Source organism: Camponotus vicinus, unplaced genomic scaffold, assembly GCF_025532165.1.
Source record: "Camponotus vicinus isolate PSW18456_S1 unplaced genomic scaffold, iyCamVici1.0 SCAF_3, whole genome shotgun sequence".
Lineage (NCBI taxonomy): Eukaryota > Metazoa > Arthropoda > Insecta > Hymenoptera > Formicidae > Camponotus > Camponotus vicinus.
The window spans coordinates 10,737,281-10,763,910 of NW_028141967.1; the positions used below are offsets into that span (position 1 = coordinate 10,737,281).

The 26,630-nt window shown below is 36.3% G+C and overlaps 1 protein-coding gene and 3 pseudogenes across 1 annotated transcript; 3 read left to right on the forward strand and 1 right to left on the reverse strand.

Annotated features, from left to right (window-relative positions):
• Positions 1-1,508: 1,508 nt before the first annotated feature.
• LOC145969014 (KRAB domain-containing protein 2 pseudogene) lies at positions 1,509-2,423 on the reverse strand (annotated as a pseudogene).
• Positions 2,424-5,813: 3,390 nt separating this feature from the next.
• Positions 5,814-8,633, forward strand: LOC145969015 (uncharacterized; annotated as a pseudogene).
• Positions 8,634-9,965: 1,332 nt separating this feature from the next.
• Positions 9,966-10,721, forward strand: LOC145969016 (protein CFDP2-like). The gene has a single exon (XM_083094881.1). The coding sequence runs from the start codon at positions 9,966-9,968 to the stop codon at positions 10,719-10,721; it is 756 nt and encodes a 251-aa protein (XP_082951007.1).
• An 11,062-nt stretch (positions 10,722-21,783) lies between these two features.
• Positions 21,784-25,060, forward strand: LOC145969017 (uncharacterized; annotated as a pseudogene).
• The last annotated feature ends 1,570 nt before the right edge of the window (positions 25,061-26,630 follow it).

The following is a 26,630-nucleotide window of genomic DNA, read 5'->3' on the forward strand; positions in this document are numbered from 1 at the left end:
GGTATATGAGAGAGTGGTCGCGAACATCCATTAGTGGAGATGCATAGGAAGAAGAAGAAGAAGTAAAGGAAGCTCAATTACTTCGAAAAAATAAGCAATCGCTATCGTCAAAGCAGTATCGTCGTATAAAACGATGACATCTTAAAACTTGGTGATACTGAAAAACTGATTGAAAGTGGTTCTGAAGGCACGGACGATTCTAAAATCCGCTATATTTCTGTAAGGTGGATGAGCTATTTGATGTATTGGAGGCAGCACATCTCAACGTGGAACATAAAAGGACAAGAGGTAGTTAAATTTTTGAAATTTGACGTTTATTGATGCAGCAATAATGCAATAAAAATAATATTATAAAGAAAATTAACAGTTAGCCTTATTAAGCCTATAGCTCTTACAATAAAATTTAAAACAATTAAGTTTCTGTGATAGAAGTTTCCATTCATCAGTATTTTTTTATTAATAATAATATAAAATACTGTTTAGAGTTGGTCTCTTTGTGGGAGTTCTTTTATTAAAAACAAATTTGCAATCAATTGACAAAATCATTTACAAATAAATTTTTTTATTTGACTAAAATCTACAATACTTTTTTTCATACGTAAATATCAAGGATTCATAAAATAAAATAATTGACGTTATTTCGTTACGACAATCGACGTTAATTCAATTAAAATGAAACAAATTGTCTTCTTGACTGAGAATTGTAAAAGAAAATGAACAGTTATCTTTATTAATACTATGGCTCTTTTAATCAAAGAAGATTTTGTGATAGAAATCTTCTTATCTATTAATCTTATATATTAATCAGTATTTTTCTAATAATAAACATTGTTCATAATATATATTGGTTCCTTTGTGGGAATTATTAATAAATTATTTATTTTTCCAAGAACTATTATTGTGACATTTGGAATTGCACTTTATATTTTTAGAGAGACATTTGCATTTTTTGTCAATGCAGTATCTTTTACAGTGGCAGCTTATAAAACCTTGCTTGCTTCCAGATGACAACGTAGAAGCTGAACGAAGAATTAGTGAAGTCGAGGGTACGTCTTGCAGTTCAATAAAGTTGCTCTCAGCAACTATAAATTCATTAGCATAAAATCGCTCAAGGAGGCCTTCTTTGGTACCTAATTGATAAAGCCCTGATGAATTAATTCCGGCAACAGCTAAGACATTTCTGGGAGCTGCGCGTCCTCTATCAACGTCAGGCACTCTGACCGCTACACTAGTTCCAATAGCAACTTTAGGAAATTTTGAATTAGAAAATGAAATCATTTTTTGTGCTTGTTGTTTTTGACCAGATTTAGCACATTCTCTCTCAACGCTGATACTGTTCTTCCTTATACAGAGCTTGCAAGTAATGTTCTGTCCGAAACTCTCATTATTCTCATCACTTTCTCCGCAAATAACGTGAACATATTGATGACATCCTGAACACTTGTAAGTTCACTCCTGAAGTTTCATTTTTACAAATCACACAATAAATTTTGCTGTCATCTTTTTTTTTATTCTTGTGTAACCTCTCCAGTTTGAGGTCCATTTTTATCTTTACTAGATTGTTCGTTGACTTCTTCTTCATTAGTCTTATCTTGATCATTGTTCTTTACCGAAGAAAGAAGTTGTTCCAATTCTTCTTCAGTTTCTATAGAAGAATACATGTCACTGGAAAGAGAGGAATTCGCAAGTCCGATCTTTTGCGCTGATCCAAACATAGCTTCATAAGGACTTGTCTTAATTACCGAATGGAGAGCTCAATTCTTCTTACTTTGAATAAATCGGAGTCCTTCAGATCATTTTTTCGTATTATTGTCAGCCATCCACGCTACCAGCATGTCACGAATATCTTGGTTCGACCTTTCAACCGAACCCTGACTCTGAGAATGTCGCGGTTTACCATTAACAAGCTTCACTCCAGGCCACATATCGGCCAAACTTTTAATTATTTTATTTACGAATTCACGACCATTGTCGCTTTGAAGTATACATGGGGCACCGAATAAACAAAATATGTCCATGAGTTGGTAGGCCACTTCCTCGGCAGTTTTCGTCTTAAGAGGACGAAGAATTGTGAATTTGGTTAAATGATCTTGATAATTCATAATGAATCGGTAATCTTCATCTGGCTCTGATTGCATGTCAATCAAGTCCATTTGACATCGAGAGTTCATGTAGTCAGATAAAATAGGTTGTACAACTAATCCATGTTTTGGTATCTTTTTCTTCAATTGACACTGTTCACACAAAGACAGAAAAAGATTTATTATTTGACGAGTAACATTACAATACTTCTTTTTTAGTTCAGCTTCCATAACTGAAACATAAATAAAAATAATGTAGAAAAATATTAGACAAATACAAATTATTAATTATCTATTGACTATGAAACTAAAAACTTTATTAACTACTGTCATACCTAACATGTCTAAATATACTTCGCGATATCAATATTGTGCCAAAAACATCTTGGAATTCGTAACATAATGTAAGTATGTATCAAATCTAGTCAAATTTCAAAAATTTACCTACCTCTTGTTCTTTTATGTACCACGTTGAGATGTGCTGCCTCCAATACATCAAATAGCTCATCCGCTTTATAGCCAAGTAAAATTAGACTTGAAAAGGACAAAACTATAAAAAAATTAAGACCAAACTGGATTTTTGTGGAGACCTTTATTTCGATGTTCTAATGAAATCCTGAAAAGTACCCTTAATTTGATCTATGGGTTTTTTTTATAGGGGATAAAAGGGGGTAAATTTTAGTTTTTTGCCATTATCTCGAAAACTGTCAATTTTTCGAGAAAAACAGCTATTATTAAAATTGTAGCTCATAAAATTCTTTACAAAAAAGGTTATTATACTTTTTTTCGTGGAGTCAACCGTTTCGAAGATATAGAGTGAATTAAGTCTGAAAGAGAAAATGTGCACACCACTATAGTATTATATGTGACTATGAGGTACAGAAAAGTTATATTAGAAATATTTTGCTGTCGAGAAAGATTTTATAAGTATTATTAGTACACCCAACAAAAAGTATTCTACTCGTAAGCGGGGAATTCCTCTCAACATTTTTTTTAAACAGAAAATCTTACAGAAAGCATATTCCTCTTTAACATATAGGTATCCATCTATAAAAAAATGGACGCGTGAGTTATGATCAAGAATAAATTCCTCTATAGGAAATTTCACTATAATAACATGAATAGTCTCTTGAAATAAGAGGATATACAAGATACTTGCGGCATGTATATTTGTTAGAAAAAGATTGTCATTTATTTGCGCTACGTATGCGCCATCACACAAGGCAGTGAGCAGAGTGTTTTGTGCGAGTCAGTGCGTGTCGTGACAAGTTGTGTTACAGTGTGTTCTTAAGAAATAATGAACGAAGTTAAAGAATTTTTAAAAGAAGCACATTTAGGGGACTACTGGCCCGCATTTGAGAATGAATTATTATGACTCTGCGACTACGACTTATATATATTAAAATATTTCTGTGAAATCTCAAGAAATAGTGCTAAAAAATGGAAGGAATGTGTTTCATTTGTTCTAATCCTTTATCGGATGGTCAAACTGTTGTGGTTAAGTGTGGGATAAAAACTTTGCGAGACGTGAGTAAAGAAAGGAACGATAGAAAAATAGAATATTTACGTGATGCTGCTTTTATTGAAGTTCATATTGATTGCCGTAGAAATTATGTTCGGAAGAGTAGCATTGCCGCCTTCGTTTCGAAAAGGGAGCGTAAAGATGACGGTCTTAGTACGTCTTCAAGTTTAAGTCCACCGCGTACTAGATTACGTTTAAGTGAACAGCCTTTTTTTGATTTTAAAAAGTTGTGTTTTTTTTGTGGTGATGAGGCCAATGAAGAAAAAGAAAAAAAGAAAGACGAAAAAAAACGCCGCAGAATATCATTAGTATCGGCATATGCTTTCAAAGATTCTATAATTGCTACTGCAGACAAACTTGGTGGTGATTTGGCAAAGACAGTTAAAAATTGAATTATTTTTGAGGATTTGTGTGTTGCAGAAGCCAGGTATCATCATCAATGTTACCTGAATTTTCTCCGTTCCCGAAAACCAGGTAATGTTGGTCGACCTATCGACCATCGTATTGAAGTAGCAATGGAAGAGATATTTTCGTATATTGAAGAAAACGATAACTGCCAGTTTACTGTAAAGGAATTGGCAGATGCATGCACGGTATATACTCCAAATGAATTAACAATTAAAACGAAGCTTAAGGAAAAGTTTGGGAAAAGAATTTTCATATCAACTAAAAGCAGCTCTTTGACTATTGTCTGTTTCATAGATACGGTATATGATGTCAATTTAAGAGCTTGGTACGAAAATAAAAATTGTAATGAACAGAAAGAACGGCTTAAAATAATAGAATCTGCTGCAGCAATAATTCGTGAAGACATTCGATCTTTAATAAAATATAATAGTGAATATCCCCCAATGAATGAAATGTTTAATAATTTAGACAATGACGTACCACACAGTTTACAATTGTTTTTGGAGCAAGTAATATTAAAAAATCGAAAAGGCAAATTAGAACCAATTAAATTAAAATGCACCTCCATTCTCATGCTATAGTAGCTGCAGCTAGACCGAGAACATTTATGTCTCGATTGCAATTGGGTTTGTCGACGTTTTTACATCGACGATTTGGATCTCAACGTATTTTAGATGTGTTGTCAAGTTTAGGTGTAGCAGCTTCATATTCCGATATAGTGAAGTACGAAGTTTCGACAGTTTATCATCCTCAGCCTTTTATTTTACCAACAGAAACTGATTCTTTCGTTCAATTTGCTGCTGACAATGTCGATATTAATGTATACACCATTGATGGTCACAATACGGTACATATCATGGGAGTAATTAAAATGATTACTCCATCTGAAGCGATCGCACCAGAACGACCAATTAAGAAACAGACAACAATGTCAAGTGCTCATGACCTTGCATTAAAAGCTCACGTTCCTATTCAGGTTTATGAAAATTATAATTCAGCAAGATTAAATAAAATTACAGTTGAAAGATTCGACTGCCATGAGGAAACAGCCTGCATGCTTCGAAAAATTGATGTATTATGGCTCTTTGGAAAGTGGGATAATCAATCTCAGGTACCTGGTTGGAATGGATATATTCAGTCTCTGACAAAATATAATCAGGATTTTTCACAATCACGAATCTTGTTTCTACCATTTATTCACTAACCTGCAAGTAATTATAATACTATTTATACTGCTTTACACTGTGTTCTTGAAAATTGTAAAAAACATGGTCACAACACATGTGTTATTACATTTGACCAACCTTTATATATTAAAGCGCGAGAAATAGTAGCATCTTCACCCGAAACCTCTGATTTTTCTAAAATAATAGTGAGACTCGGTGGCTTTTATTTGATAATGTCGTTCCTTGGATCAATCGGGTATATAATGGAAGGAAGCGGTTTAAAAGAAGTTTTGAGCATCATTTATGCACCAAAATCAGTTGAAAAAATGTTAAATGGACACGCTTATGCTAGAGCAATTAGTGGACATACTCTACTTCATCAGGCTTTGTCTGCAATTATACTTAATGATATAAACGTAGATACTGACACTCAAAATCATTTTAGGAAACTCATAACTGAAGTCGCTAACCTAACCTAACAACATAATAACGTACGAAGACATAGAAAATTCAGATGATGACGTGAAGGAATTATCAAACAAATTTCATGAAAAATTACGGTTGTATGAACAAAGAGATCCTACTGCAAGATTGTGGGTGCAATATTTAAGGATGGTTTCAATTGCCAAAGAATTTATTAGATCTGAAAGAATGGCCGATTGGGCAGCACATTTAAGTTCCATTAAAAAAATGCTACCATATTTTCATGCGTCTGGACACTTTCTTTACGCTAAATCTGCGCACCTATATGTTCAGGATATGTTGCATTTAAAAAAAATATGGAAGAAAGTGCTTTCGAGAAAGGACCCCGCACAAAACATGGGGAAATTCGGTCCCGGCCAAATTTGATAAAACTGTGCCATTTTGTACTTTGAGTCATGCTGATCAAAAGTTGTCACGGGCGCAACCCGATCCTATGAGCTGTTTTAGAGCTACAGTGGTTCAAAGTTGCGGCCACGCCATAACGCTAGTTGTCTTAGATATAGACTTGTTCTGGGTTCTTATTAATACGTATGTGCAGTGTGTCATGCACTATCCGTTCTCAGCTCTACCCAAAATCAACGGCGTGGACGTGACGGATGTTTGATCCCTTTTTTGCGTGCGTGCGTGCGTGTGTGTGACCGTATAACCCATGTGTGTGAGAGAGTGCGTAAATGGATTGGGTTCTAATTCTGTGTACTAATGGCATCTAAAAACGGAGTGCATGACACACTGCACATACGTATTAATAAGAACCCAGAATAAGTCTATATCTAAGACAACTAGCGTTATGGCGTGGCCGCATTTCCGCACTTTGAGCCACTGTAGCTCTAAAACGGCTCATAGGATCGGGTTGCGCCCGTGACAACTTTTGATCAGCGTGACTCAAAGTACAAAATGGCACAGTTTTATCAAATTTGACCGAATTTCCCCATGTTTTGTGCGGGGTCCTTTATAAACAGTTTCTTTACTTTACGGCGAATACGCCGTACTAATAAATTCAGTAGCGGTACTTGGACTGATATGATTATTGAACAGTTTTTGATAAAATCCATTAAAACAGACGGAGATGTAGCAAGAGGAAGAAGCACTCAAGAAAGTGTACTCAGCAAATGGGTATACGGTATGCATGCGACCAATGCTGTATGTGAAGGCATTGAAAAACTTTGCAATATTTCATTGGACATTGCAGATCAGCATGTTGATGCGCGAGATTCTCGTATCAAACGAGATGATGCTGATGTTCAAAAAATAATAGAATGGTTTTCAAATCATGATCCCTTTCCACAGATTCCACAGATAATATCTATAGCTGCTGGTATCGTCGGCGATGAGAAAAATAATTGCTTCAATGCTTATGAAGTTGGTCTAAATTCCATGCAAAAAATAATTGGAGAAAAATTTGATAAAATCAAATTGAAACGTGCAAAGTTCTTTCACTTTTAACTGTGACCAGTTCTGTTAAAGTTCACAATACTAGAGTGGTAATTGATCCACTATTACTCTTTCAACGCATCAGTGTGACAAAAAAATTTGAAGACCAACTTGAACAATTTCTCCAATTTGAACTAGCCCCATACCCATTGGCTCTTTTTGATGACGTAGGAATGAGGAAAACAACTAAATCAACTTTTATGATTGTTTCAATCCTATTGTTATTGAACCTAATACTACAACTGACATATTTATAATTGATAGCGGGTTTCTATTACATCGTGTTGTGTGGAACAAAGATGCTACTTTCGATAATATCTGTGACAAATATATTCATTATGTATGAAGCATTTCGGATCCAATGTTATTGTAGTTTTTGACGGTTACGATAACACTGAAAAAAGTATAAAATCAATGGAGCAACGTCGTCGATATTCACAATTTCCTGGATCTACAGATGTTCTGTTTGATGCGTCCATGAATGTCCTTATAAAACAAGATAAATTTCTCAGCAACGAAAAAAACAAAAGTAGATTTATTTCTATGTTAGCGCAAAAATTGGAGGCTGCTAACATCTCTGTCAAACAAGCCCAAAATGACGCTGATGTTCTCATCATAAAAACTGCATTGGAGCACTATAATACTAATATTAAAATAATAGTCGTTGGCGAGGATGTTGATTTATTGATTCTTTTAATTGCAAGAACTTCACCTGATCAAGAAATTTATTATTTAAAACCAGGGAAAGGGAAAGTTGAAACAAAAGTATACTCATCCAAAAGTTTTGACAATTTTAAAAACAGTAAAAATCACATTTTATTGATCCATGCTATCAGCGGATGTGATACTATATCTGCGCTATTTCAGATTGGAAAAAAAAAGGTTATTAAGTTGTTCCAAAATCGCAAGGACTTACAGGATTGTGCTGAGGTTTTTAAAGTGCCACAAAGTTCACGAGAAACAATAACTGAAAATGGGATTCGCTTACTTCTGGCCATGTACAACGCTCCACAGAAGGAAAAATCTATTGATTCTCACAGATTTTTATTCATTTGTAAAGGCAACCAGACTAAATAAGCCCGTAAAATTATCAAATCTACCGCCCACATTCTATGCATCACAAGAACATTTATTTAGAGTGTATTTGCAAGTCCAAAAATGGCTTGATAATGATCTAAATTCAGAAGAATGGGGGTGGATGATTGTCAACAATAGTTTGGAACCTATTCAAACCCTTTTGCCACCGGCTCCTGATCTATTACTAAATATTATTCTGCAACTGCACTAAAGGCTGTAGCGCGAGCTGTAGCTGTAGAAAAATAGGTCTTCTGTTCTGCGGTATGCGGGCACTGCCGTGGACAATCTTGTTTAAACGTCGAGACTAAAGTAACAGAAAGCGATATGGATGTTTACGACGATATAAATCCAATGACTTGCTTAATACAAGAAGTGGAAAAAACAATAGATGAACATATTGAGGAAATCACTGAGGAAGATGAGGAAGCTCCAAAGGAAATAGATGTAGAGGAAGAGACCAAATAAAAAACAATTTTTTTTCTAGCACATTTCAATGTGGATTAGGCCTATTAGGGACACCACATAAAAAACAAAACGCGCCCAGTACTCTACCCCCGCGGCGGTGTGGAAAAAAGTACGTGTTTTTTACGAACTACAGACATTGCAACTTTACCGCATGTTTTACTCAAAAATGATTAGTTGTACGAAAAAAAGTATAATGGCCTTTTTTGTAGAGAATTTTATGATCTATAATTTTAATAATAAATGTTTTTCTCGAAAAATTGACAGTTTTCGAGATAATGGCAAAAAACTAAAATTTACCCTCTTTTATCCCCTATAAAAAAAACCCATGGATAAAATTAAGGGTACTTTTCAGGATTTCATTAGAACATTAAAATAAAGGTCTCCACAAAAATTCAGCTTAGTCCTAATTTTTATGAAATCAAAGTCTAATTTTACTGGGCTATTACAGAAATAGTGAATTTCTGAATCGTCCGTGCCTTCAGAATCACTTTCGATCAATTTTTCAGTATCACCAAGTTTTAAGATGTCGTATCGCTTTATACGACGATACTGCTTTGACGATAGCGATTGCTTATTTTTTCGAAGTAACTGAGCTTCTTTTACTTCTTGAAGTAATATTTCGTACCGTTCGTTATCGATAAAAACACTCCGATCAGTGCTTGTCTTCTTCAACTCACTCAATTTATCATAAAAAATCTTTTCATCAGACATGATTAGCACGCAAATCAACAACGTCCACACTCTAGCAATACGCTAAATGAAATGACGAACAAGAATGTACATGAATCCGTCGGCCGTTGATAGATTGCATTTGTCTCACATCGCGTCATGGGTGCATCAATAGGCGTCCACAACGCGTTGTGGCATTTTCACATTGCCAGAACGCGTTTTGGTCGATTATCAAAAGAACCTCAACACGAATTTCGCCTTTTTGAATATGCCAAAACGCGTTATGAGCGTTTTTGAAAGTGCCACGACAAATTTCGCGTTGTGGCTGAATCTGAGAAGTCAGAACGCGTTGTGATCGGTTTTTTTTTGCTCAGTGAGCGTTTTCGTGTGAGGTTGCTAGATCCTCCATCGGGCGCCTCCCCTGAGTGGCGGATAGGGGCACGCTCCTCAGATATGTGGAGTACCGGAATAACCCGGGATGGACCAAAACTAGCACAGGTGTAAGGCAGCAGTTTCACCCAAGTTCAGGCTAAGGCATGGGAAGATTGACTTCAAAGCGACTATGTACTGAAAAGCGGCGGGCCACAGAACTGATGACTCCCGTATTGCGGTGTGGAAGAGAAATGGAAGTCTCACCAATCTAATACTTTCCACGTAATCCTTATGGCTGACGAAAACAACAATACCACGGCCCTCAGTCCGGGGCACTTCTTAAATGAGGAGAGGGTGCTAAGAATCCTTCCGTCGTCAACTATTAGGAACTACGAAGAAATAAAAATATACAAGAAGATAGTACGAATTGCCACCTGGAACATACGCAGTCCATTTATGGCCGGAAAACTCAGGAATGTAGAGGAAGGAATGAACCGATTGAATATAGACATCCTAGAGTTAAACGAGGTCCGATGGTCGGAATCAGGTAAACAAAAAACAAGTAAAGGATACATTTATTACTCAGGAGGGACGGATGTACATTATAGGTATGGGACAGCTATACTCGTTTCTGATGAGATCACAAAATCTGTCGTTGAATTTGCCCCTTTTAGTGATAGGGTAATGATGCTTCAATTGAAAACAACATACCGCAAGATGAACATAATCCAGGTTTACGCCCCGACGAACGATAAAACAGAAGCCGAAATAGAAGAGTTCTACACCACTCTAGATGAAGCCATGAAATTAACAAAGAAAGGCGAAATAACAATTGTCATGGGAGATTTCAACTCAAAATTAGGAAGGGGCGCGGAAGGCGAATACGTCGGAGCTTTTGGATTTGGAGAAAAGAATTCCCGTGGAGACAGACTTCTTCAATTTTGCACAGAAAACTGTCTATTTGCAGCCAATACTTTCTTCAAACAGCGACTAATAGGCGACTATATACCTGGAAATCGCCCATGGATAATGAAGGAAGAATCATAAGGAATCAAATCGATTTCATCTTGCTGGGGTTAACACTACGGAAGTACGTTAAGTCTGTAAGAACATATCCGGGTGCCGATGTCAGCGATCACAACCCAGTTGTTATGGATTTCAGATTCAGGAGGTTCACAAAAATTAAAAAACCCAAAGTAAATAAAAGAATTGACATCAAAAAGTTAAAAAACCTTAATATGAAAACACAAATAAGCAACAAACTTGAAAATGAAATGGCGAAGATTAAGCTCAATGATCAAGCAGAAGTCGAACCAACCTGGACTGAAATAATGAAAACAATAAGGAAAATTCAAGAACCAACCTGGACTGAAATAATGAAAACAATAAGGAAAATTCAAGAAAACGACATTGGATACGTAGAGGAAAAGAGCAAACAAGAATGGATGACACCAGAGATCCTAGCACTCATGGCCAGGAGGAGAGAAAAGACCAACGCGGCGAAATACGGTGAACTGAATCGGAGCATCAGAAATAAATGTAGGGAAGCGAAGGAGCTGTGGTTTTCAGAAAAATGCAAGGAAATTGAGGCACTCAAGAGAAGTATGACATCTTCAACTTGCATAAAAAAGTTAAAGAGATGACAGGAAAAAACAGGAAACAACAATCAAGAATCCTAAGAGGCGCTAACAACGAAATAATTCGGGATGTCGAAGCGAAACTTCAGAGGTGGACAGTGTACATAGAACAACTATTCAACGATAACAGGCCAAATCTATCACATCCACATGATGATAAAAAGGAAAACGGCTCAGAAGTCACCAAGAGCGAAGTGATACATGCGATAAACGTTCAAAAGAATGCAAAAGCTACCGGCCCAGACAAAATACATGCAGAAGTCCTCAAACTTATAGCCGAACAAGAGGGCAGAGGTCTGATACATCTAGTATCTCTATTCAACAGAATATACAGCACAGGAAAAATACCCACTGATTGGCTGAGGTCAACTTTCATCGCTCTACCCAAGAAGATCGATGCCTCCCAATGCGATGACTATCGAATGATAAGTCTTATGTCTCATGTACTGAAGATATTTCTGCGAATCATCCACACGAGAATATACAAGAAATGCGAAGAACAAGTTGATAGAGGGCAGTTTGGATTCCGAAATGGTGTCGGTACCAGAGAGCCACTCTTGCTTAAATGTACTAACACAAGGTTTGTTCGTTTTCGCTGCACTAGGACTGCACTAGAACTGAATTGAACTGAACTCAACTGAACTAGAACAGGCAGTACAGTACTAGTTCACATCAGTGCAAAAGTGTAATTAAGGATAACAAAACGTCAGTTTTGATCAGTGCAAGTCAGTGTTCAGTAACATAGCGCATCACATTGCATTATTAGATTCCTCATCGGATGAAGATGATTTAATTGTAATGCCACTGTTACAATCGATTTTAGAGGAAGATGATGATTGTAATATACAACTAAATATAGCAAATTTATTGTTATTAATTTATATTATATAAATCTAACCTAACTTTAACCTGTATATTGTTTATTTGTAGATCAAAATGCGCTAATAATATTACATCCAGTTCTAGGAGTAATCCAAAGAATACAACATATTAAAATAAATAATTATATAGAAAATATTGTTAATAATTATAACAATATTGATTTTATAATGCATTTCCGTTTAAAAAGGCAGATAGCATATGACTTAATAGATTAATTCGGGATATCTGATGTATTTACTTCCATGGAAAGTATGTATTATGAAAAAAATTTATATTATTAATTTTTATTTGTACAAAGATGTAGAGATTTTATCCTATAAAACATGAAGAAAAGTGGAAAGAAAAATATTTTATTTTTATATGAAAATTTAAAAAAAAGTTTAATGTTATAATATCTATAACTCAGTGTGTATTATATTTCAGGTCTTACAGGACGTTTAAAAATAACGGCCGAGAAACATATTTTATGTTTCCTGTGGTTCGTAGGTCACGAAAGTGCATCATATAGAGATGTAGCAGACAGATTTGGGATAACAATTAGCACTTTATATGAAATTATTAGTAGAGTTACAGAGTTTCTTGTGTCTCTTGCACCTAATATTATCAAATATCCCACTGCAGCTGAAAAAAGAGAAACTGCTATTTTTTATGAAATAAAAGGATTCCCTGGTGCAATTGGTAATACATTTATTATTATATACCTTTTTTGTTATTACATTTTTGTTATTACAATGTGTTACTTATATATGACATTTTGTCTCCAGGTGCTATCGATGGCTCTCATGTCAGGATTGATAAACCAGTAGAAGATCCTGATTCATATACAGGGTGACCCATTTTAACTTAGGCAGCCAAATAACTCGAAAAATAAGCAAGATAGAGAAAAATGTTTTAGACAAAAGTTGTATGGTTTCGAGGGGGCCATAAGATGGTATCATTGGTTTGACCTTGAAGAGTCATTTGAAGGTCACGTGAAGGTCACTTCAATTTTTTTAAATGGAACATCCTATATATTTTTGTACATTCTTGTAGCTCATCTCGAGAGCTTTCCAAAACACTATAATTAAGTACATTTTCGTTAAGTACTTTTTGAGTTATGAGGCTTGAAATAATTTCTTAATTTTACATAAACCGTAAAATATCTTGTAAAATATTCATTTTTCGATTACCTTACCTTAATAGTTTTATGTACAAAATAATGAGAGGAATCAATTGGTGTAAAGAAAACACATAGTTGTTTCGAAGAAAAAATACGTAATTTGCAATTAACAATTCCATATTTTTTCTTAAAAACAACTATGTGTTTTCTTTACACCAATTGATTCCTCTCATTATTTTGTACATAAAAGTATTAAGGTAAGATAATCGAAAAATGAATATTTTACAAGATATTTTACGGTTTATGTAAAATTAAGAAATAATTTCAAGCATCATAACTCAAAAAGTACTTAACGGAAAGGTACTTAATTATAGTGTTTTGGAAAGCTCTCGAAATAAGCTACAAGAATGTACAAAAATATATAGGGTATTCCATTTAAAAAAATTGAAGTGACCTTCACGTGACCTTCAAATGACTCTTCAAGGTCAAACCAATGATACCATCTTATGGCCCCCTCGAAACCATACAACTTTTGTCTAAAACATTTTTCTCTATCTTGCTTATTTTTCGAGTTATTTGGCTGCCTAAGTTAAAATGGGTCACCCTGTATATATATATATATATGTATATATATATATATATATATATATATATATAATTACATTATGGACTTAATAAATTAATGTTTATTAATAAATTTCTGTAATATGTATTTATGAAAAGTTAATTAAATAAGGACATATAGTAGTACAGTATGCTTCAATGATTAGTTCCGTTTTCCTAAAGAGAATTGATAATATCTATCCTTTACTAATGCATAGGATTCTTATACATTAGCAAAGGAGAGATATTACCAACTCTCGCTAGAGAAATTATTTTGACGCGTACTGTACATCTCCCATCGTCACGAGAACACAGCGCCTCTTTCGTCAAACGTGCGAACTGTACAAAAAAAATATGTAAAAAATGTAGCCACGACGGTGATGTATCTTAAAACATATTAAAAAATTTCACATTGAGACTTTGCATCGTTATATTTCTGTTTATAGAGCACGTAGAGCAAAAATAAAGACACTTTCCTTATATAAATCGAACCCAAGCAATTGATTAAACCTAATAAGAATTTGATCGGTTCAGCGATTATTGAGAACCGATAATATGCATTACTCGCAACTTAGCCATTCGCGTAAAGATACACGGTGTCTTGCGCCTGAGTGATGATGATTCGACTTCAAGACACTACCGTGTCTCTCGATCCAATGTTATACAGGCGAACGCGAGGCAAGGTCTCGATCGCGGCACAGCCAGCGCGAGCGCCGCGCCGGATCATTTGGAACAATTGCTAGATGTTCTCTCTCTCTTTCTCTCTCTCCTTCTTTTGTTATTAAACAACAACGGAAGACACACATAAGTGTAAAGTAATGTAGGCAGTTTTCAAATAAAGAAGTCATACAAAGCATACCAGTTTGTTTCCCAAGCTACGTTTGATTTTTTGAAATTAACAAATCATATATAATTTTCTTCACTTTTATAAAGGACACTATTATTATTTAATATCTCCATATACATCATTATTGTACGTATCACATTTTTAGTTTTTTATATTATCTATATTATTCTTTGTGGGTGGGTATATATATGAGGTTCGAAAATATATCTCTATATATACATCTTTCATTATTATATTCTGTGTGTATTTATTCTATTATAGAGATATAAATACTGACACCATGAATAGTGTAACTAATAACAATTTGACATATAACGATCTGTTTCAAATTTTGCGCAATAAAGGACCATTGAAACCACAATGTATTATATCAAGAAATCATTTATTAAAAATAATACGTCAAAAGTTTGAGCAATATAATTGGAAACCAGAATATGAAAATAAAATAAAATTTTTAATACTTAACTTTTCATTAGCATTAAATAAAAGATGGGTAAAATGTAATAGAATGCACAAAGTATTTATGGAAAAAAATGCTGAGTGGTTAAAAACAGAATTCATTGTTCCTTTCGAAACTAAAAAATTATCCAATGTTGAGCGACCAAAAAAAGCTTTTAACGAAACTTCAAAAGCTTCAAAAAGAAGAAAGGTTGAAAAGTTAATTAAAACTTACACAGCTTCAGAATTGTTGCATGCGGCAAAGATTGTGATGCAAAAATCGGGCAATAGATGCGCTGCTCAGCTCATTAATGATATTTCGAAAAACCCTACAAGAGCTTCTCAAATTAGAAAAGCTCTTAAAAAAAACGGGCAATATGAAAAGGTGTCGACCTGTTCCATATACTGTTGATGAAGCACTGTTTTTTTCTTGAAAATGATTTGACAAAACATCAATATCAAAACATCCGAATAAGTACGAAAAAAAGAAATTCTAATATTTATCCTCCGTATAACGATATAATAAATGCAAAAAATTATATTATCCGGATGATTGATACATTTCGGAATCCGCTTGTAAAGTTTCAATTCAAAATCTATTGAACCATACAGCATCATGTATTATTCAATCACTTAATTTTAGAAAAATTGAATTAACTATTACACATTTTAAGATGCTATGCAAGTGGGGATACGATGGCAGTAGTGGCCAAGCGCAAACAAAAATTTGATCACTCCTATGCAACAACAATTACGGACAGTGATATATATTTTTGTTCTCATTAGTGCCACTACAGCTTCGTTGTTCGGTTGAACAAAATATTGTTGTTTGGGAAAATCAGAGACCTTCTTCGACGAGATTCTGCAGGCCCACAAAATTTTGTTTTAAGAAAAAGACGATTGATAGTACCTTGAAAGAAGTAAAAGATATTGAATCTGAAATCAGTCGATTAATACCTATAACGATAATAAATGAGGGAAAAGAATTACGAATTAACCATAAATTAATTTTTTCTATGGTTGATGGAAAAGTAAGTACAATCGTTAGTAATTCTATACAGAAGTGAAAAAAGTAGAAATTTTCACCGAAGAAAAAGCGATTTAAAGATCCAGATTATGAATGAAAAAATTATTACAATAATTTCTTCAATTATTTCAATCTTCATATTCTGCACATATGATTTCTACAATGAAATTGAAATATTTCAGGTATGTAATTCCATGACAGGAACATCGAAACAAGCATGTTATATTTGCGGATCGATTCCTAAGATGAATAATAATATAGAAAAAGTTTTGAGTATGACGCCGAATTCCGAAAATTATAAATTCGGCTTACCTACACTCCATGATACGTTTTTTTGAATGTTTACTACATATTTCATACAGATTGCAATTCAAAACTTGGCAGGTATAGTAATTTATACAGATAGATTTATGAATATTGAATGAATATTTTATTATTAAAAATAAATTTTATATGCAGGTAAGATCAGAAAAAAATATGGGTGTACTTCCGAAAAGCCTATACCTTCGATTTTTTTGAAAATACGTATACTTACGTATTTTGACAAGACTTACGTATTTTGACATGCTGATTACTAATATGATAGTGAAAATTGGCGCAACTTTTATTTTTATGGTGAAAACCATAAAAAATCGTCAAAAAGAAGTTTTTTGGGTTTATTTTATCAAATATTGGAAAATTCAAAAAATGTTTTAAACAAAAATTGTACATCTTTTCGAAATATGCATTTTATGTTCTATTCATTTTTACCGTACGAGTGATAGTTTTCGACAAAAACGATGGACTCTAAATCTTATATCTGTCCTCTCATCTAAGCATGTATTTTGCAGTACATATACGATTCCATATGGGTTTGCAACTTTTCACGCAAAGCGAGGTCATATATTGGGACTTCTACGCAGTACTGTTAGCTTTTGTAGTTTCCACACTCTCAAGTTTTGTTATATTTTTTTATGTGGGAGGGCATGGGGGCGCCGTGTCTAGTATGGGCCGCCTCCCAGAGAAAGATAGGGATGTATGTGGGAGGAGGTCGGACGAGTCTTTACGCCCATTTGATCAACGAGCGACAAAATCCATCCGTGGCAACGACATTGACGCATATCCTGTGAAGAGAGCATTCACACATTTTTCAGCCTAACGAATAATTGCTAGAAAACAATATTCGCAGACTAGAAAAATATGTGAGGGGCAAGTGGCTGGATCGGGAATCGAACCCGAGTCTTTCGCCTTCCGGGCAACTGCTCTAGACCACTGAACTATCCAGACCTCACACCTAATGCTGCTTTTTAACACAGTGATATGCGACTCCAGAGCGATGTTGGTATCTCACTCGATGGATGCAATGCCGATTGCCACGGAGGATCCCTGACAGGTCGCTCGCTGACCAAATAAGTGCCGGTGGAGGTATTCGCGTGCATGCTGGCTTCCGACTGGCCTTCCGTATGAAACGGCACCGATGAGCACAACGCCGTAGAGTGACCACATCCCCCAAGATCCCTCTAGTATATACTAAAATCCCCACTGTACCAAATAGCAGTGGCGGATGGACCCTAAGATAGGGCCAGGGCAGGCCTCCAGAGAAAGATAGGGATGTATGTGGGAGGAGGTCGGACGTGTCTTTACGCCCATTTGATATCTGTATTATATTACGCCCATTAGGCTCTTTATTGGTGGTATATATCAAAACGAGAGCGGCATCGTAAATTTGGATAGCGTCGAAGGACCAGGTACTCATTGGGTAGCGTACGCAAAGAGGGGGAATCGCGTTATATATTTCGACAGTTTCGGCAATCTTCGACCACCGAATGAATTGGTGCGATATTTCGGACAAAACGTAACGAAGATACAATATAATTACACACCTGTTCAAACTTACGATCAGAGCATTTGCGGACAATTGTGCTTGCAGTTTCTTCGAATGGTCGATGCATGCGAATTTAAAGACAGATATTGCGCTATTTAACTCAGTATTCGTTAAACAGTTTTGTCGACATGTCTATGACATTCACGTTGACTGGGAAGAGTAGCGTTCTCGCGGAAAACTTCTTTCCCACCGTAGATTTGAGCGACGATGAATATGAGCTCGGTCTAACGGATTTTGAGACTTATCACACGATACCGAATGTGAATTCCTCGAATAATAAATTTTACTTTGGCAAAGACGACGCGGAAATTACGATTCCCGAGGGATCGTATGAGTTGCGAGATATACATGAATTTTTGAAACATGCAATTTCACGGAAACATCGTGATAAGAAACACATTGACGACGGTGACTATGAAGATGGAGAATATCCGATAGTGCTTCGCGCTAATTACAATACGATGAGGAGCGAGATCAAATGCGCATACAGAATAAACTCTAGCAACAACATTGGATCGCTGCTAGGATTCTCGAATCGTATTCTCGAGCCGCGAAAATGGTACGAATCGAACATGCCGATTAACATTATCAACGTGAATATTATCCGCGTAGAATGTAACGTGACCGCGGGCGCGTACAACAACGGCAAACTCGTTCATACGATACATGAATTTTCACCGAGGGTACCACCGGGATATAAGATCGGAAACGCCGGCGCAGATCATTTACCTGCCGATCATCGCGCGGAGCATTACGGATTTAACGTTACGCGTTGTCAACCAGAACGGACGATTGCTCGATTTTCGAGGAGAAGAGATCACCGTAAGATTGCATGTACGACGGCTACGGCGATAACATACGTATGCGATGTATGCGATGCTCGTGTTGAACGGATCGAAAGACGTGAGAGATAACACATCTTTACGAGGCCAGCGACAACAACGTCGACGTTCGCTAATATCCAATCATCCAAGAAAACGAAACTCAGCGCATCGAACGTTGCGTTTTTACAATTTTTGGGATTCGCGGTGCGAAACGGCTGAACGATGACCGACATCCTCAACATCGATGACGAACCAATCTTTGACGATCGTATCGTCAAGATCGAGACTCACATGTACAACCCGTTCGCCAATACAACGTTCGGACACAGTGACGAGATAAGAATACCCATACAATAACAGGATCTGTATACGCTGCAGTATGAGAGTTTCCTATACATCGAGGGAGAATTAACGAAAAAAAGACCACACCCTGAAGGATGTGATGTGATACTGGGAAATAATTGCGTCGCATTCATGTTTGATGAGATTCGATACGAACTCGATAGCGTTGAGATTGATCGCAATAGAAACGTAGGAATAACTACTACGCTCAAACACTATGTAACAGTATCATCGATTGAAACGTGATTATGAGGAACGCCGGTTGGGATGCACTGACCAATGCGAATGTACACTTCAATTTTTGGGTACCGTTCTACATGTTATTGGGATTTTGCGAGGACGCATTACAGACGCATGGTGATTAACGCTCGTCACGAATTGATCTTAATACGATCGCGCAACGACAACAATTGTCTGTTTGGAAATTCGACGCTGGAGCCTGTGATCAACATATTCAAGATACAATGGCGAATGCCACACGTGCTGTTGAGCGAAATCAAAAAGCTGTCGATGCTGCGTGCTCTGGAAAGCGGATGATATCTCAGCATGGGTTTTCGCTCGTGGGATCTGTACGAGTTTCCGCTATTGCAGCTGACAACCAAGCATTCGTAGGCCATTAAGACCGCGACTCAGCTGGAGTAAACCACGATACGTTGTCTTCGCTCTGCAGACAGGCCGGAAGAATGTCATGTTTGAAGATATAAGTCGATTTGACGACTGCAAATTGATCAACGTGAAACTTTATCTGAACTCGGAATGTTATCCGTACGACGATATGAATCTGGATTTTGATAAAAATAGATGGTTAGGTTCTGTACGACACGTACACGCTTCTGCAAGAACTATTACGGATACGAGTATCTCGAGCCGAGTCTCACCGTCACGACGTTTCTAGATAACGGTCCGTTCGTGATTATCGATTGTTCTCGACAAAACGAATCGGTCAAGAGCGCAACCGTTCATGTGAGATTGGAATTCGAGTGTAAGAAGAACGTGCCGATGAATACCACTGCGTACTGTCTCATCATGCACGATCGCGTGATCCAGTACAATCCGTTGATCAATGTTGTACGCAAAATCACCTAAGTGTTCGCGACAACATCGTCACAAAAGAGGGGAAGAGGAGCAGGATATAAATCAAAGTGTTACGAGATGGTTTTAGAGTTTTGTCATTCCTCTCAACTGACGTATCGAAGAGAGAAACAGAGAGAGATCTCGTCATGTCTGTACCAACGTTTGTGGATCTGCAAGGATTTACCGACAAACTATTCTTCGTGAAGGAAGCGGCAGTCCTGAGAAAGGGATATGTTCTCTCACATTACTTTTTCGCAAGTCCTGTACCGTGGAGCGTGCTTACAAAATCTGACCGACGTCAAGTCTCGTGGATGATTAGAAATCATCATGGATTACAATGGGAAGACGGAAACGTTCCATATGGCTTAGCTCAGCGTGTAATTACAACAGCTGTCGTTGGTACGATACACGAAATAGAAGAAGAAGAAGAAGAAGAATCATCTGTCGTGTACGTTAAAGGACTTGAAAAGCGAAAATGACTGACCGATATACTAGACGATGCGGGAAACGGCTATATATATTGAATGAAACCTTGGATGCAGATTATGAAGATATTGATGCTCTTAATAAATTAGATAATACCAATAGTATGCGATGTAGAAAACATGTTAAGAATTGCGCATTACAAAATCCCGAGTAGAAATTTTGATCCGGCAGCCTTAACATTGATCAGGTAGCTTTCAGATTACGGTACGGCACACCGTATTACAGTTCCCCTGATCAGATACTTATGCTAACCTGATGCGTACATCGCCAGTACGGATATACGGTAGCCATCGGGTCAGGCCCAAGATAAGGCACCCTGTATGAGGCCGTAACACCGCTGACATCACCCAGTCTTGAGCATGCATCCCCTCACATAGCTTAACCACAGCCAAATTTGATACGGCAACTATCCGGCATCCTGTCTAACCTCAATTTCGATCGCGCGTTTCTACCTCACACATCATTTTGTGCGTTAATTTTTCATGGACCGCGAAGATGATAGAAAAAAATTATTAGCACGTATACGTGTAAGAAAATGGCGTGCCATCCGCAAAGAAAAAAAACAAAAATGTGAAAATCAATTATTAACTTCATCCTTACCAGGTATATGTATTTCTCATTTCCTTTCCTTTCTATTTTCAATTCATATACTCTTTATATTCTTATCGTTCAATGTATTTTTTTAAATTTTGTGTATGTTTATACACAACATATTTTACACAGCATACATATTTACATATACATACAAACAACATACATACATACAACATACATGCATACATACATACATACATACATATATACATATATGCATACATACTAGGACTGTGAATTAATTTTGAGGGATTTACAATAGATGGCGTAACTTATGCTATATCGCATCGGACACTTCTATATTCATGTCAAAGCTCTGTCATTAGGCTTTACTTTTTATTACGTATCATTTTGCTGAAGTGTAAACAACATATTTTTCCTCAGCTCCGAAGATGTCGAATTACGAGCCAACAAAACACCATTTGCGGGAAGTTTTACTTTTCCTGTTTAATTCAAAGAAAAGTGCTGCTGAAAGTCATCGAGTGCTGTTGGAAACTTACGGTGAACATACTCCATCGATAAAAACGTATGAGTATTGGTTTCGACGTTTTAGAAGTGGTGATTTCGATACAGTTGACAAAGAACGCCCTGGTCAACCGAAAAAGTTCGAAGATGAGGAATTGGAAGCGTTACTCGACCAAGATTCATGTCAAACGCAAGATGAACTTGCTGAATCGTTGAATGTTGATCGCACAACAGTTTCCAAACGTTTAAATGCACTCGGTATGATTCAAAAGTAAGGAAATTGGGTGCCATACGAATTGAAGCCGAGAGATGTTGAACGGAGATTTTTCACGTGTGAACAATTGCTTCAACGGCAAAAAAGAAAGGGTTTTTTGCATCGTATCATCACTGGCGATGAAAAATGGATACGCTACGATAATCCTAAGCGTAGAAAATCGTGGGATTTGCCTGGTCATGCATCAATATCGACGGCAAGGCCGAATATTCATGGTTCGAAGCTCATGCTTTGTATTTGGTGGGACCAGCTTGGTGTTGTGTACTATGAGCTGCTTCAACCAAATGAAACCATCACTGGTGAACGCTACCGAACACAATTGATGCGTTTGAGCCGTGCATTAAAGGAAAAACGGCCGCAATTCGAGCAAAGGCACGATAAAGTAATTTTTCAACATGACAACGCTCGACCACATATTGCTCGTGAAGTCAAAAAATACTTAGAAACGCTGAAATGGGATGTTTTACCCCACCCGCCAAATTCACCAGATATTGCTCCATCGGATTACTACTTGTTCCGATCCATGGAACACGGCCTGGCTAAGCAGCGCTTCCAATCTTACGAAGATACGAAAAATTGGATCGATTGGTGGATAGCATCAAAAGATGAGTTGTTCTTTCGACGCGGAATCCGTATGCTGCCAGAAAGATGGGAAAAAGTAGTGGCTAGCGATGGACAATACTTTGAAAAATAATAATGTACACAATTTTTCACAATAAAGCCTTGAATTTACAAAAAAATCCCTCAAAATTAATTCACAGTGCTAGTACATACATAAATATAATTTAATGTAATAATTAAAAATAACCAAAAAAACGCTTATCATATAAAATTTGACTAAATCCTAATTTTTTTCTAATATGCATTTGATAGGGCCCAGCCAACAATCACATGATGACGTACAGAATGTTAACATGCTTATCGCAGCGAGTAATGAGAACAGCAGTCAGTCAGAAGAATACCACGGTGCTTGTTTAGTTACATCTAGTGCGGCAGATAGTGACAATACGAGTGACACAATAAGTGAATATGAAAGCTTAAGCGATGAACCCTGCGAAAATTTCTGTGAAATACAAGCCCTACGCTGGTGGGCTATTGAAAGTCAGATTCCGCATACTCATTTAGACACTGTTGGGAATACTGAGAAGAAAATTGATACCGCAACTGCCTAAATCTTCAAAGATTTTCATGAAAACTTCAAATTTTCAGCCTATTACAGCAGTACGGAATAGTTCTGGAGAAGTCGAAGGAAAGTTTGTCTATTTTGGCATACGACAAAACTTACAGCGACTAATCAACCCATCGCTGCATGAAGACAGAAATATTGCCCTTCAATTTAACATCGATGGCTTGCCATTATTTAAATCAAGTCGGAAACAGTTTTGGCCAATATTATGCCAAATTTTTTTCAACCCTAGTGTGTATCCGGTATTCCCTGTAGCTATATAGCCTTCGGACTTGCGTCAATACTTTGAAAAGTTTATAGATGAAGTGATCGAACTACTTGAAATAGGAGTCGAAGTAAATAATATAGTACTCAAAGTATCGATAAAGAGTTTTATCTGCGATAGACCGGCTCGGTCTATGATCAAATCGATAAAAGGCCATGGAGGTTACTATGCTTGTGAGCGATGCACTATTCCGGGCCAGCGTCATAATAAGCGGACAGTCTACGTCGGACAAGATTTTTTTAAAAGACACGATTCAAGTTTTCGCTCCCAGCAGCAATCGAAATACCACACTGGCCTTTCTCCATTGACACGCATACCTGGATTGGACATGGTTTATCATTTTTCATTGGACTTCATACATTTGTGCTGCTTAGGTGTTATGAAGAAATTTTTAAATGATTACTGGATAGAAGGGAACCGACAAGTCAAATTAAGCCATAGTCAAAAGTACAGATTATCCGCAATGTTACTAGAATTCCAATCTCAAATACCAATAGATTTCCAGCGAACTACAAGAACATTAAACAATATTTCTAAATGGAAAGCCACAGAATACAGATTCTTCTTATTATATGCATCGCCAATTCTTCTAAAAGATATTCTTCCGGAGAAATTATACAATCACTTTATGCTGTTTTATGTTGGCTGTCGCATTCTGTGCTCGGATGAATTTTGTTTAAAATACATAGAACATGCAGCAACTTATTTAAGAACTGTTCGTTTCACTTGGAAACCAGTTGTATGGCATTGAGAGCCAAATCTTAAATATGCACAGCTTAATTCATTTAGCAGATGATGTAAAGGTTTTGTCATGTTCGCTGAGCCACCTTACAGCATTTCCTTTCGAAAGCGCTTTGGGCCGGATAAAAAAAATGTTGCGAACTGGAAAAACCCCATTAGCACAAATTTGTAGAAGATACAACGAAACACAGTTTCTCATTCTAGACAAAGTGACAATCCCACCGGCTATAATGATTTTAAATCAGAAAATAACCAAATCTGGAAAAATTCGAATAATTAAAAAACTAAAATACAAATAAATGATATTGTCAACTTTAGAACCAAACAATATTGTCTTGCTCAAAAATAAAACGATTATAATGATTGATAGAATGTATATTTTACCATCAGACAATGATGAAAATGTCAAAATATCTGGAAAAATACTGAGTCCTGATGGATCTATTTTTACATATCCCTGCGATTCTAGCGTTTTACACATATGGAAAATTAAAGAAACCGGAGAAGAAAAAACATTTGAAATAGATAAGATATTATTAAAAATGATTTGTTTGAAAATCAAACAAGTTGAATGCGAAATAGTAAAAATGTATGTTATATACCTATTCTTCATACCTGATCTCGAATGTTATGAAACATAATAAAAGTATACTGTGAATATCACAGATTTTCTATGTTAAAAAGTTTTTTCTATTTCTTTTATCTTATTTCAGTGCCCTATATGAAGTTACGAGTTGAAATGCTAAGTACATTATTAATATATATCCTACCTTAAAATTGTAAGAAAAAGTACAAGAGTAAAATAGAATAAACCAGAAGCGTCAGAGTGGGCGAACCAACTGTTTTAACAATATACGATCGGTTTTTGTCTTCCCGTGACTTTAGCTTATGTTTTGATGATTTTAACCTATTTCGGTGTCAAAGTGTTACGCGGATATATCCGAGAACAGTTTTGAAGCTGGGTGTATTTTTTGAACTTGTGTCACTACAATAATTAAATTATACAATATTTCAGTTTTTAACTCGCCAGTAACCCATTTAAAAATAAATTCAGACGTCTTAATTTTTTTCCGTTTTTTTTTGGTTATTTTTGGTCCATACGTTGTACTTATTTTGATTTTGACCATTGCAGCAACACTGTAAGTATTACGTACATTATTTATTTTAATTAAGGATAAAAATGTGTTCTATTATTACTTACTACACTCACCCGCAAAAAAAGCGGTACACCTAAAATTTGAGAAAATTTCATCAAATTTTAAATGATCATAACTTGGTAAATAATGATGATAAAAATATGTTTAAAAAAACAAAATGAAGGCTGTAATGTCCACTTTAAGAATATTTAAGTGGCAATTATGCTCAGCCATTATTTTCAAAATGGCGGATAAGGAAGTGAAAGGATGTAAAATTGATTATTAAAGGATCGAGTTTGGGACGGTGCACGGCGTAAATCAGGTAACGCAGCCCAATGAGACCAAATGCTCGTGAAAGTGTGGAGTGTTATCTTTAAAATGTTTTTTTACCGAGCTCGATACGATGATTTTTCGCTGAGTTATTCCGAATTTAATTAAAAACGCTCTTTTTTCTTCTTCAATTTGCAGCTCAGCGAATAATTATCGTATCGAGCTTGGTAAAAAAGCATTGTAAAGGTGATACTCCACACTTTCACATGCATTTCGTCCCATTGGGCTGCGATACCTGATTCACGCCACGCACTGGAGCAAAGCGGGAACCTTTATTTATCGGTTTTGTATGCTTTCATTTATCCGCTATTTTGAAAAAAAATGGTTGCACATAATTTCAATTTAATTTAGGTGTGTGTGTGTGTGTGCTCGTTTGTATACCACAAGGATAAGGACCCCGTGGTTCGTCAGCTCCACAGTATTTAAAGACTCCAAACCCTCCTTGTGGCGTGTGTGTGTGTGTGTGTGTGTGTGTGTGTGTGTGTGTGTGTACGGGCGCACGCATGTGTGTATTAATAGTGGGTATGACCTCCTCGTGCGCGTATTACCTCATTCATACGATCAGGCATACTCTGTATTAGTCTTTTTATTTCATCCTGCGTAATTGCATCCCATGCATTTTGAAGAACTCTTTGAAATTCTTGCAGTGACTGAGGTGCAGGTACGTGATTTCGTACTTTCTTGCCGAGATTGTCCCACAAATGCTCAATGGGATTTAAATCCGGACTACTTGCTGGCCAAACAAGTCGATTTATGCCAACTTCATCGAGGAAATCAAACACTCTTCTCGCAGTGTGTGGTCGAGCATTGTCTTGCATAAACAAGAAGTTCTCTCCGATAAA